The following is a 13,230-nucleotide window of genomic DNA, read 5'->3' on the forward strand; positions in this document are numbered from 1 at the left end:
CTGTTTGCAACCATGATTCTTATTTTGTGCAAAAAAAAAGATGTTTTTGGTGCTATGGGTCTACTGCCTGAGCAAAAAATTACTAATGCCTTGCGGATGCTTGCATAAGGAGCATCTGCATACCAAGTGGATGAGATAACGAGGATGGGGCAATCAACCATTCTTGAGTCCTTGATGAGGTTTTGCGAAACAATCGAATCTATCTACACCGCTGAGTACCTCCGCAAACCTACACACATGGACTTGGAGCAGCTGTTGAAGAAGGCGGAGATGCGTGGCTTTCCTGGGATGATTGGAAGCATTGATTGTATGCACTGGACATGGAAAAACTGTCCAAGTGCATGGCAAGGCCCTTACGGGGACAGAAAAGGAGCAAAAAGTATCATTATGGAGGCGGTGGCATCTTTTGATACATGGATTTGGCACGCCTTTTTCGGGGTCCCGGGAGCTCAAAATGACATCAACGTCCTTGCCCAATCCTCAATGTTCAACGATGTCTTGCAAGGAAAGGCACCAAAATTTACGTATGAGGTCAACGGACGTATGTACGACGGGCCATACTACCTAGCTGACGACATCTACCCGCGCTGGTCAACTTTTGTCAAAACAGTGCCACGTCCGCGGAGTGCAAAGGAAAAACACTTTGCAAGCTGTCAAGAGGGATGCACGAAGGATGTGGAGCGTTGTTTCGGTATCCTCCAAGCTCGCTGGGCGATCGTCAGGGGTGCTGCCAGATTGTTTGATGTAGAGTCGCTTCGATCCATCATGATGACGTGCATCATTCTTCACAACATGATTGTGGAAGATGAGTACGATTATGAAGCTGTTGATGAATATGAGCCAGACCCGATAAACAATTCAAGAACACGTATATATTGTGCTCATGACGCCACCGATGAGCCCATACAACATGAGCCATTACAAAGGGATGGACGTTACAATGAAAGGCTCATTCAACGATATACTGCATTTCAAATGCCAGACATGCACAATGCCGGACAAATTGACTTGATAGAGCACCAGTGGGCATTGAAACAAGCTGAAGATAATTAAGTTCATTTAGTGTGTTTTTTTGAATTTGGTATGTTTATGTTATTTTATTTGGTATGTTTATGTAATTTTTTTATGTTTATGTTTATGTAATTCTTAGTATATGTAATTCTTAGTATGTTTATGTAATTTTTTTATGTTTATGTTTATGTAATTCTTAGTATATGTAATTTATAAGAAGAAAACAGAGTCACACTTAGTGTGGGTTTTAATCTATGTAAAGGACTTTTAATTAGAACGATGGACTTTTAATTATTTTATACAAGGACTTTTAATTAGAACGATGGTCATGGTCATGGACTTTTAATTATTTTATACAAGGAGGTAGAGGGTTTGTTAATAACTTACCAAGGAGGCAGAGGGTTTGTTAATAATTTTCATGTCGTGAGGAAAGAAAGGAGGCAGAGGGTAATTCTTAGTATAAATAACTTACCAAATTAATTTGAATAAATATTCAAGAAATTGGAAACAACATAAATAATACAAACAATAAATAATAAATTACAACCCAAAGTGATTGGAAAATTATGGGCTCCGATTACAAAAAGTACTCTATTCATCATCACTTAACCAATTTGTGGTGCTAGGATGATCTTCTCTTGCGGTGCTAGAACCACCTTGGCTTGCTATTGTTTCTCTTGCACGCCTCCTTCGCACCACGTCCGCTTTCTCTGACTTCCAAAAAAATTTAGAATTTGGAGACTTCCCTTCTAAAGACATGTTCATAATCTCACGATCTTGTTGAGCCCGTCTTTCTTCTCTAACATGTTCCCTTTCTTGCCTAAGTAGCTCTCTTTCTCTCTCATTAGCATAAAATTCTCTCTCAACAGCTGCTGCTTTTGATGCCTCTCTAGCCTTATCAGCCTCATCTTTCGCCAGTTCCCTCGCCAAAGTCAATTCACCTTGGCGAGTAAGTTCTTCCATGAACTTTGCATAATCGTTCTTCGAAGCACTCCCTTTTCTCTTTGAAGCCTTCTTACCTTGAGGCCTAATTGGAAAACGGGTCGAACCCGATGCTTGTTCAGGGAGGGGCGTTTCGGGCACTTCTTCTGCATCATCTTCATGAACATGATCGGGTGTAGAGTGTAGAGGGGTGCTGTTCATGTGCACTTCTGGACCGACTGGCACAACTCTAAATTTAGGACAATCTTTGACAATATTCCAACATTCCCACCGGTTGAATGATTTATTTTTGCTTTTGGTTTTGGCAGCGTACCAAGCTTGTGCTTGAAGTTCCTACACAATAAAAATAAGTAACAAATAAATAATACAAATAAATAATTATAATGAAAATAAGTAACAAATAAATAATACAAACAACATAATTATAATGTAAGTCGGTAACAAATAAATAATACAAACCATAAATAATAAATTATGTAGGTAACAAATAAATAATACAAATAATAAATAATAAATAACAAATAAATAATACAAACAATAAATAATAAATTATGACGGTAACAAATAAATAATACAAACAATAAATAATAAATTTTGTACGTAACAAATAAATAATACAAACAAATAATTATAATGTAAATTTGGGTATCAAATAAATAATATATTGTTACCTGATCCGAGTAATTTTCCCCACTTCGAATATTACTACTAGCTTGTGCCAAGGCGTCTCTCCACGTACTAAACGATTGGCTAAGTAATTTCCAACGACTGGACATCGATTCTTTGGTTCTTTTCCCACCAATTTTCTCAAGAAAATTGGTATGAATAAGACTCCACATTTCTCGCAACTGCATCTCATTACCCGTAAGGGAACTATGAGTAACTTCAACCCAGCTAGTACACAACGCAACATCTTCAATAAGCGACCAATTCGTACCTGCACCAGTGGTCATTTTGTTGAAAAAAAATGGATTCAAACTTTGAGACAAAGAAAGGAATGTGATTGAAAGTAGTTGAGAAAATATGAAATTGTTGTGTAAGGTAGATGATAATGAGAAGGTATTTATAGAAAAGTAAAAACAATTTTTTTTACAATTTTTTTTTCAGATTTTTCAGATATTTTTTTGAATTTTTTTGAATTTTTTACAATTTTTTTTACAATTTTTATTCAATTAATTAATCTCTGCCGTTGGATATAAAAAAATTTGAATTCCAACACTCCAGATTGTGCCACGTGTCACAACGGTAACTTTTCAGATTTTTAAAATTATTTTTTCATTTATTTTTTAATTTATAAAGCATTTTAATATCCACCGTTGATCTCAGATCGAACGGTGGATATTAAATCTGACTTTTTTTTTTTTTTACCGTTGAGATCGAACGGTCCACATTAAGTGACCGTTAAGATCTAACGCACCGTGGGAAGCCACGTGGCTTCCCAACGGTAACTGACGGATTCTGTTTTTTCTGATTTTTGTGTCGGCGACGTGCCCCCACGCGCGGGTGGGGTGCACGCGCCTGACACAAAAAAAATAAAATATTGCGCTGATGCCAGGGCTGACGCCACCCTGGCGTCAGCCTTACGTCACCCCCACCTCGGGCTCAAGGGCTGGCAATCCCCCACGAGCCCGGAGCTCGAGCTGGGCTACGCTGGACCTCATCCCCTGGCCCTCGGACCCTTGGTTTCTCCCCTGTCCCCCGAGCAAAACCCAACGCTGAGATTGCTCCAGACCCAAAGCTGCCCATACCAATCAAGTTGACAGAGGAAAATCCATCAGTAGCTTTGAGAAGACTTTGGTAAGAGACTGAGAGATATTTTTCTGAATCACTTGAAGTCCGCTCTATTTTTGCCCTCTGTGGCCGACGGAGGTACAAAAAGACTAGTGCAAAAGTAACCCCAAGAATCCCACAAACCAGAGAAATTATCAATTTCATTTTTGGGCTTAATCCTCCCTTGTTGGAATGTTGGAGTTTGCACTTGGGCAAATGGAATCCAGGAATTCCCCCACAAAGCTTGCTATTTCCTTCAATCGATGTGGCAGTTGCATAAAACCCCCTTCATTGGTACCATGCCCTCAAAGTTGTTATAAGATAGATTCAAAGATTGCAAAACTTGAAGACGCTCTAAGAATTCTGGAATCGAGCCTGACAAGTTGTTGTGAGAAAGATATAATTCTTTGATTCCTCTTAGTAAACTCAGAGATGATGGAATCGTCCCTTGAAAGAAGTTTCCTTGCAGGTCTAGAGATTCAATTTTCATGCAACTACCAAGACTTGTTGGAATTTCCCCAGACAGCATGTTTTGAGAAACACGAAATTTCTCCAGATTTATCAAATTTCCTACTTCTTTGGGAAGGAAACCAGTCAACTGATTTTTAAAGAAATCCAATTCCACATAGGAAGATGACAGACCAATGACTTGAGGGGATATGATACCGCTGAGGTTGTTATTAGCAAGAATCAAGCTAATCAATTTCTGGCACTTACCTAGACTTGAGAGAATATTGCCGTCAAGTTTGTTACCGGCTAAACTCAATATGTATAGTTCACTTAAATTCCCAAATGACGATGGGATATAGCCGGAGAGATTGTTAAAACCCAAATCTAATTCGTACAACTTCCGAAGCTTTCCCACATCAGTGGGGATGCTTTCTGAAAATTGGTTCTGGGCAAACCAAATGCTCTCTAGGTTAGCCAGATTTCCAATCCCATGGGGGATGCTTCCTGATATTTTATTGTGTTCTACATGCAAGAATACAAAAGAAGAAGACAAGTTGGCCATGCATTGAGTTAAATTGCCCCCAAAATTGTTTGTATCGAACATCAGTTGTTGTAAACGGGTAGCATTAGTCAGATCGCAAACAAAGCTCAAGTCATCGATTTCCCCCCTTCCAAGATTGTTGTAAGCAATATTCAAGGACACAAGATTAACTAAACTTTTCAAAGAAGGAACTTTCCCCTGAAATTTGTTTCCTTCCATCCAAAGATAAGTTAAGAGTTGAGGCATTAGATAACGAAATGGGAAGAGGTCCAGTAAATTTGTTGTGGCCGACCCCTAAATATTCTAGACTTGGAAAGATAATACCTAGGTTTGGAGGTAAAGTGCCTTGGATTCTGTTGACTGTAACGTCAATGATACTAATGGAAGAGAGATTATAGAGTGAGGGAGGGATCACATCTGAGAACCTATTACCACCCAAACCAAGAACTTTAAAATTGGCCATTTGACCAAAGATATCTGGAATACTCCCATAAAAATCATTACCAGGTGCCATAAGCAACTCAAGAGATGATAAATTGGCAAAGGAGTAGGGGATACTTCCTGTAAGTTTGTTGACGAGTATCGAAATTATTCTCAACTTCAACAAAGTGCCAACCTCCTCAGGAAGTCTTCCTACCAGCAAATTCCCACCAAAAGCAATTCTGGTTAGTTGAGAGCAACGCGATAAGTTTGAGGGAATTTCACCGGTAAGGGAATTATTCTCCCAAACTATATCTTGCAATCTTGAGAGACGGCCGATTTCTGGAGGAATTTTGTGGCTCAAGTTATTGTTGGTGAGAGAAAGTACTCTCAAAAAACTCAAATTCCCAACATGCGGTGACAGAGAGCCTGAAAGATTGAAGGACTGCAGGTTCAACACCGTGACCCTCTTGTGACGACGACCACATGTGACACCACGCCAATTGCAAAAATGGTTGGTTTCGTTCCATGAAGTCAAGGCTTCAACAGGGTCATAGGTTATCCTCGCCTTGATTTCAAGCAAGGCCAATCGATCTGTCTCATTTCCACTCAGTCTCAAGGCAAGGCATGAGTGAAAAATAAGGACATGAAAGCAAATATATGAGAAAAGCAAAACTGAAAAGAACTTGTTCATCCCCATGGTGGTTGCTACTTCTTGTATGCTTACAGCAGCTCTGAGGAGAATACATCTAATTTATAAGCAACCTGCCGCATAATGCAAATACGTTGAGGCATATTCATCCCCCAAAACACGCAATTACTGTCCTAGGTTAATGATGCCACAGTATTGGGATCGCTTTTGTTTAACATTTTGCGGGCTTTTTTTTGCATGAATCGGATTGGAAATAAGTTTTTAATTTTCATTTCAAAAATTTTGGATCAGGATAATCTCAATTTTTTTGGAACATAATTCGGAAACTCATATATTGTACAATTCTTTCATTGAGTAACCACTAAGGCACCTGTTATTCACTAACTCATTGTACACTTCGTTACTATTTTGCAAGTAACTAACTTAGCATCAGATTGGTCACTTACTACGGTCTAATGGTATTCCTCTTTCACTTGTAAGTGAGAGGTCTCACAAAAAAAAAAAAAAAAAAAAAAAAAAAAAAACTCAGCACCAGATTATAGAACGGAATAAGCATACACCATGTGGGTCAACTATATTGTCTCTAGTGTTGGAAAATGTCATGATACACTGATATATAGTGGTTAGGAATCAAGATAAGGAGAGTGCAAAGTGCGGTAAGTAATCAAGATAAGGAGAATGCAAATTGAATCCAAGGACGACCCCTCCACGGGTCCATTAGGTTTTAGAAATTAAGATAAGGCTTGACTGGTCATTAGGAAATTATCATGGTTTGGGGGCTAGGGTTGAAGGATGGGGGGAAATTTTTTGGGAAATACTAGAAAAAATGTCTGTGCGTTGCTACAGGACTTGAATGCACTAGCCTTAATAAAACACATTTTAACCTGGAAAAAAATTCAACATAATCATGAACAAACAAAAGGGATAGATGAGTTAACGGTGTCGGTAAGATAAGTAGTTTGGCTTTTATATACATTCAACCGAGCTGATTACAAAAGATATGGTTGCAAAAAATGCTTTCTTTGTTTCCCTGAGAAACAGAAGCTACATGCATTTTACACATATATTGCCCTTGAAGTTAAGATGGCAAAATATATGTCCTACAGGCCAGCCACCTGTTTTAGCAGTTGAACAAAAAAACATAAAAAGTGTTTCGTTCTTGTTTCAGCAGCTAAGCAATTAAGTAGAAGAATGTTTGTTCAAGTTGATGCAATGAGAGTTCACCTTATACATCAACACTAAGCAAAATTAACTGGGTTAGTTTGTTGATATGCAACCCAAAATTAACACTAACAAAAATAGCACTTGAATCAAATGCATAGACAAAAGCAGATGTTAAGCATGAGAAAAAATTACATGGAAAAGAAAACAATGTTAAATATCCTAGGTGCTCCAATTATAATTATTCTCTATTTCTATATATTTAAACTACCAATTATCAGCACAAACATTTCATTTCCTTGCAACTACCACAACCACATATAAAACATACTTGATAGAGCATGTAATTGCTTTCACTACATCTTTATTAAAAAATTCATCGGGTGGGAAATGCAGAGCGTTGCAATGGAAACATGAAGACCGAATATAGTAGTGTGAATTAAGTGTGCCGCATGATATATCAATGTCAACATTTCATTTTTACTTAAAATAGCCCCAAAGATTATATGATAATACAGAACTTGCCAAACCACTTACCCTAACAAAAAAATGCCGATAATAAACTTGTGTCAATATGTAGCCAAAGGGAGACATAAACTACAAATCAACAGTGACTAAAAACAAAATCTCAGAGACCACACATGCACAAACATGCAGCAAAAAGAAAAAGAAAAATTGTTGGAAAAACTGACCCTTAATTGTGATTCTACAGATCATGTGCAACCCTCTCCTAAAAGCAAACTAAACACAAGATAAGCTAAATAACAAATGACTTCATTCAATAAATTTACAAAATTAACTGCAAATCACTAAATTAGCCTCTTGAATTCGGCCAGAGTACTCATCAGGAAACCCAATATTTTTCAGAATATGATTAGCATTTTGACCAGTCATTTTCAATGTGAATTTCACACTTGGTTTCGACTCTAGCATTGTCAACCACTTTTGTTCCAAATCTCGTATTCCAGTAACCGGTCCCAACATCTTGCACTTTAATAAAAGAGCATTGTAAGATTGTAGAGATGCATAGAACAGATAAAGTTAATGACAGAGAGCTAAGCTACTTCACCTCTTCTATAAGTCCACGTCTCCACCCAAGCCTAAACATCCCGACATTGCCCCAATAGGTGTGTCCTCCTGACCTGCAAGATTTACAAAGAAGAAGCAGAGAAATCGATGTATAAGCACAGAGCCTGTCATCCAAAATTCAAAGCTGAAAACAGACAGAAGAATTAAAGAGTTGTGCCTATGAAAAAAATGAGAGAGCAGGTACCAGAACAATCTATGAAGAAAAAGAATTTGAGGTGAATGAGTGGATAAATTGCTACATAAAAAACTCATTTCAGATCGATGATCCCTTTCTCACCTTAATAACATTTAACAATTACAATTAGTAAAATTTTCTTAATAAGGGGAAAGGCGGAAGGAATAAGGATTAGAAATGGAAACCTTATATAGGGATTAAGACCCTTAAATTAACTTGCGAAGCTTGAATAGTCCGTCCCTTCACGCAGCTGCAAGAACCAATCGTTAATTTGGAAATTATTCAATACGTGTTAAAACATGAATCAGAAAAGGCACAAAGCAAAAAACAAAAATCATTTACCTTAATGACAAAGCACTCTGGAGTCTAAACGGATACATTATCTTATTGTTTAAAAACTGAAAATCTACAAAGTGTTAATATTTGCACATATATCAGAAAAAGCATTATCGCTTGGAAAACCGACAACTGTGACGTAAACTACTAAATACCAAATTAAATACTCGAACATGACAACCCCAAACATAAACAAAATTCTATATGAATTCAAAAAAAAATATTAATTAGGGAAAAGAATCCCAAACATAAACAAAATCCCAAACCAATTAAATAAAACTCAGGCCAACCCGTGCATTCCTCATCTTTCCCTCCTTCCCTTGTTTTTTTTTACCCTCATGCCATTAATCTCTATCCTCTTAGAATTGTATAAACAACGGCAGAAAACATCAATACAGTAATGAAAATAAACAGAGACCTCAAGGAAAGAAAAAAAAAAACCCAATTACGCATCAACTTCATGTTTCTATAAAAGAGATGAGATTATTGGAGATACAGAACCTTGGTTAGAGTGCAAGAGCAAGACTGAATGAAATGATGAATCTTAAAAGAGAGATATTACATGGATCAATCGTCATCATAGAAACATGGAAACTGGTAGTGCAGATGGATGCCTCAGGATCCTCAGCCCCACAAAAGTCGTAGAACTTGGCAGCATATGGTGGATTGTTGGGTCCCAATTCATAGTACCTTAAATTGATAAAAAATAAAAAAAAATAAAAAAAATAAAAAAATAAAAACCGTCAATCAAGTAAAGCTGTCATTTCTAATTAATCAAATACCAGACCCCAAGAAATATATAAGCATAGTTATTGAAGAGCAATTTCTCTCTCTCTCTCTCCTCCATCAATATTTCCAGTCGACTGGGAAATAGAAAATACAACCCAAAATGCCCAAAAAGCAGAAGCTCAAATACAAAAATAGAAAATTAAAAAAGGCATTCGAAAAGAGAAAGTCGTTGAAATTTACCCGAAATGTACAGAGATCCAGGACTCACAGATAAATTAATTTCAGGATCAAACACTAAAGGGATGCGAAACTTTACCCTTTTCACATTTGCAGGTACCAAAATCAATTTACAAAATTAAGGTTAGGGTTTTCATAATCTGAATTAGGTAATGAAAGTCATGTGAAAAGTTCGGAAATAACCAAACTAACATCCAATTTAGTACACACCTAATAAAAACATAAGTAAGAAACTATTTCCAATTCATCATTCATTTATCAAACACAGTAATACAGTCATAGAAAAACTCTTAACTCAGGTACCAAAGTTGAATTAATTAAATTGGATGTTGGGGTCAAAATTTTGTGTCCGCCTAGGGATATTTGAGTCAAAGAACTCAAATTTCAGAGATACAAAACAGAGAAGCTTGTGTAAATCATTTATAAAGGCTACCTCCTTTTGGTTGAAAAACTGAAGGGTGACGCCAATTCTTCTTCTGCTTCCGCCTCCTTATGGAACTTGACCCGCTAGTCATCTTTGTACGTGAAGCTGAAATCAGCAACCAGTCAGTACCTTTGGCAAGCTCATGGGGGTATGACAACATCTATGGGAAGATTATTGCAACTCTAATTAACAAAGAAGCATTCATTTGAGGATGTCAATGAGGGAGAGAAGAAGAAGCAAAGAAGAGCTAGTTGAGGAACAAAAGAATTTTGGTGCTGTATTCGGTTTGGAGGTATGGTCTTAAGAATTTACAAACTGCCTATATGATTCGCTCGCTTTCTAATTCTTTTTTACTACCTCTTCTTTCATGAAGGTATAATCATCACATTATTTTCTAACATAAAATATACAGTCGAGACGTTTAAAACATTGCCCATAAGTTAATTGAGATGGGTTTTGTTTGAGTAGTTGGTGACCTTCACAGTTGACCAATTACGGCTGACATGTGATTGATAGTATAGGAATATCTATTTAAAATAGTTAAAGGATTTCAAGGATGCCTCTAGACTTATTCTGTTTAGAAGATCGGGTTGAATAATAGGTTTTGACTCCAACGGATTTCTTGCATAGAAGACTTCACAAAATGATGTCAGATTTCAAATTTAAGGCATGTTTTTAAGTGCACTAAGATATCTCGAAACGTATCCTGAAGTGATACTAAAATTTCATAGAAAGAAGAAGAAAGAATAGTCCAAAATTTTACCCGTCCAGTAACTCCATCACACTTATCTCCAATCAGAGCAATGATATCCTCAACAGACATAATTGTTTATTTTGCGTACATATTTAAACACAAAAAGTAAACATTTTCGCATCAAATTCACATATAAAATGGTCCAAAAGTGCAGGCAATGGTCGAGTAGAAACTAATGTTACCTTGAATTGATGACAATTAGTGCTTATCCTATCCAATTAACAAAGATGAGCACTATTTGTCGTCAATTCAACATAATATAAAAAGAAGCTACACCTGAGCAGTGGTCACAGGAACCAATCTTGTGCGATCAGTCAAACAGTGTTTATCCTCTCAAAGATCTGCATATCCATTATAACCCAATCTTTAGTGTTGCAAAAAGTGATATGCTAATTCCAAATTCCCATAAAAAGCCATCTTTCTACAACTTGAAACCAAAATTTAAGTGAATGGCCCTCCAACTAAGGTTATTGAACATGATTAACTATCCACATATGACAAGTATCCGCAACCCTCTCAACCTTGTAACCTGAATCAAGCTGGTTTCACGCATACCAATAGAAAACCAAAATGTCAGTGTTTGGGGAAGTTACCTTATTTGAAATACCACTAGAAAACAGAGCATACTTTTAGGCAAATATTGTTTAAACGCCCAAACATGATGTATTATCAAGAAGAAATGATGTATTATCATGAAAAAATTAGAATATCAAAGTCCTCAACAAAACATGAGGCACAATTATCACAATTAGAAAATTCACTTCTTCTGGTTATAAATATTCAATTCGAATCATTTCAAATAAAATGCACATAAATTAAAACCAGTACATGCACACAAAGGTAGGGAAAGTCATAACTGGGTCAAACATAAAAGACAAATTTAAAGAATAGCTCAAAGAAACACTTTATCGATGAAGATTCAAGAAGGAATATGGTCAAGAACGAAACTATGAGGAATACCAAATACCTCACTGGGACACAAAACTACTTGAATGTACCCAAACGAATGTAAATCCAGCATTCTCTAAAAACTATCTCCATCCTACATCATCTACCCTTAAGCACAACCACTAAAACTGTAAAAGACCTGAAAACCATGATCTACACGACAAATCATACAACTAATCCATAAACCAATCAGTCATCAAGCATAATCCTTTATCTTTTCCTAATTTGTTTGTGTATTCAATTTATTTGCAATGTTCCAAAACAGTGAAATGTACATGATTTCTCTTTTCCTCCTAATCTGGAAAAACAAATCAGTAGCCAATCCCAATTTAAATTAACAGAAAGGGGAAGAAAAAAAAAAGACAAATTGAATTCAAAAGATTCTACAAGATGTACCACACCACCATTTAGATTCACCATTTCTCGCTTTCACCATTTAACGTATTTAGAATGGTTATTAGGGTGATTTGCTATCTAAGACTCACTTGGGAGTTGGGAGCGAAGTTATAAGTCGCAAGCTCTTGAAATGCAGTAATGAATTTGGATAATATTGGACATGGAAGAAAATATCACATGCACAGCAAGCTACAGCGACCATAAAAAAAAAATAAAATAAATAAAAAGAGAGAGATCTTAAGCAAAAACCATGAATCTAACTCAAAAATGAAATCTTCCAAATAACATCTCAAACCATAACCCAAATCAAATGCACAAAATCCCACATCAAAAAATAAATTATACAAATTGACATATTGGTAGAAACCCAACAGAGATTTTAGAGAGAGAGAGTACCAGAGGGAGTGAGATATGGTTGTACCTGGAAAGCAAAAAATAAATTATATAAATTGACTCTAACATTTGTTGACTCTAACAAATTGATACATAATAACAGTTGTTTGGGATATAGATATGGGTGTACCTGGAAAGATTAAAATTCACCATGCAAGCCGTATTCGTGGAGGACTTGCTCTGGTTCTTCCATAGTGATATACCTGATAATCAGAATGCATTTTGGCAACATTGTTATAAATAAGATGCTGATGATGATGAGTTATAACCTTACTCCATGTTATGTATAATTAACATTTAAGAGCATTATGTAAAAGATAAAAAAATAATAAAAATAAAAAGCCCATCTATTATGATCTCTGCATACCCTTGCTGTTTCGTAGGAGAGGCCGATGAACAGTGGCAGTAGAATTAAGCAACCAAGTTATGAAATACGAATTTAAAATGTACTTATTTACTGTGTCTGTAATGAATCTGTGAAATCAAATAGTTAAACCCTAAAAAGCACCGCTGCAAACAGCATAAGAAAATTGAAATTAACCCTAAAGAAATTGGGAGAGAAGAATATGAAATGGGAATACCTTTCGGCCCTTTGAGTTATTGGAAAAAAAAAAAAAAAAAAAACCCAACAGAGCAAAAGCCTCCAAATCCAAACACTGTTGTGGGATTTTGAAGAGAGCAAGAGAGAGAGAGAGAGAGAGAGAGAAAACATCGGAAGAAATAAAGCAAGAGAGGGGGAACCAAAAGGGGGGAGAAGAAGAAGCAGCAGCTAAAGCAAAGCAGAGGAAGAAGAAATAAGGGA

General features: G+C 36.4%; 1 protein-coding gene and 1 long non-coding RNA gene across 12 annotated transcripts; both read right to left on the reverse strand.

The window, feature by feature from the left end:
- Positions 1 to 1,468: 1,468 nt before the first annotated feature.
- On the reverse strand, positions 1,469 to 2,997 carry LOC148695561 (uncharacterized). The gene is made up of 2 exons (XM_088697822.1): positions 2,625 to 2,997; positions 1,469 to 2,286 (listed from the first exon to the last, which is right to left on the reverse strand). The coding sequence occupies exons 1-2, from the start codon at positions 2,904 to 2,906 to the stop codon at positions 1,603 to 1,605; spliced, it is 966 nt and encodes a 321-aa protein (XP_088553948.1). The 5' UTR covers positions 2,907 to 2,997; the 3' UTR covers positions 1,469 to 1,602.
- A 4,406-nt stretch (positions 2,998 to 7,403) lies between these two features.
- On the reverse strand, positions 7,404 to 13,230 carry LOC148695562 (uncharacterized). 11 transcript variants are annotated; one of them, XR_015964668.1, is made up of 9 exons: positions 13,010 to 13,230; positions 12,796 to 12,902; positions 12,559 to 12,631; positions 12,432 to 12,456; positions 10,968 to 11,032; positions 9,947 to 10,042; positions 8,554 to 9,237; positions 8,397 to 8,461; positions 7,404 to 8,313 (listed from the first exon to the last, which is right to left on the reverse strand). It is a non-coding gene; the product is annotated as an uncharacterized LOC148695562 (long non-coding RNA). The 11 variants fall into 11 exon arrangements; XR_015964667.1 differs by having other exon boundaries at positions 7,404 to 8,089; positions 8,554 to 8,609; positions 9,110 to 9,237; positions 12,796 to 13,230; XR_015964662.1 differs by having other exon boundaries at positions 8,554 to 8,617; positions 9,110 to 9,237; positions 12,796 to 13,230.

This window comes from Pyrus communis, chromosome 7 (assembly GCF_041283825.1).
Source record: "Pyrus communis isolate YQ-2024b chromosome 7, ASM4128382v1, whole genome shotgun sequence".
NCBI lineage: Eukaryota > Viridiplantae > Streptophyta > Magnoliopsida > Rosales > Rosaceae > Pyrus > Pyrus communis.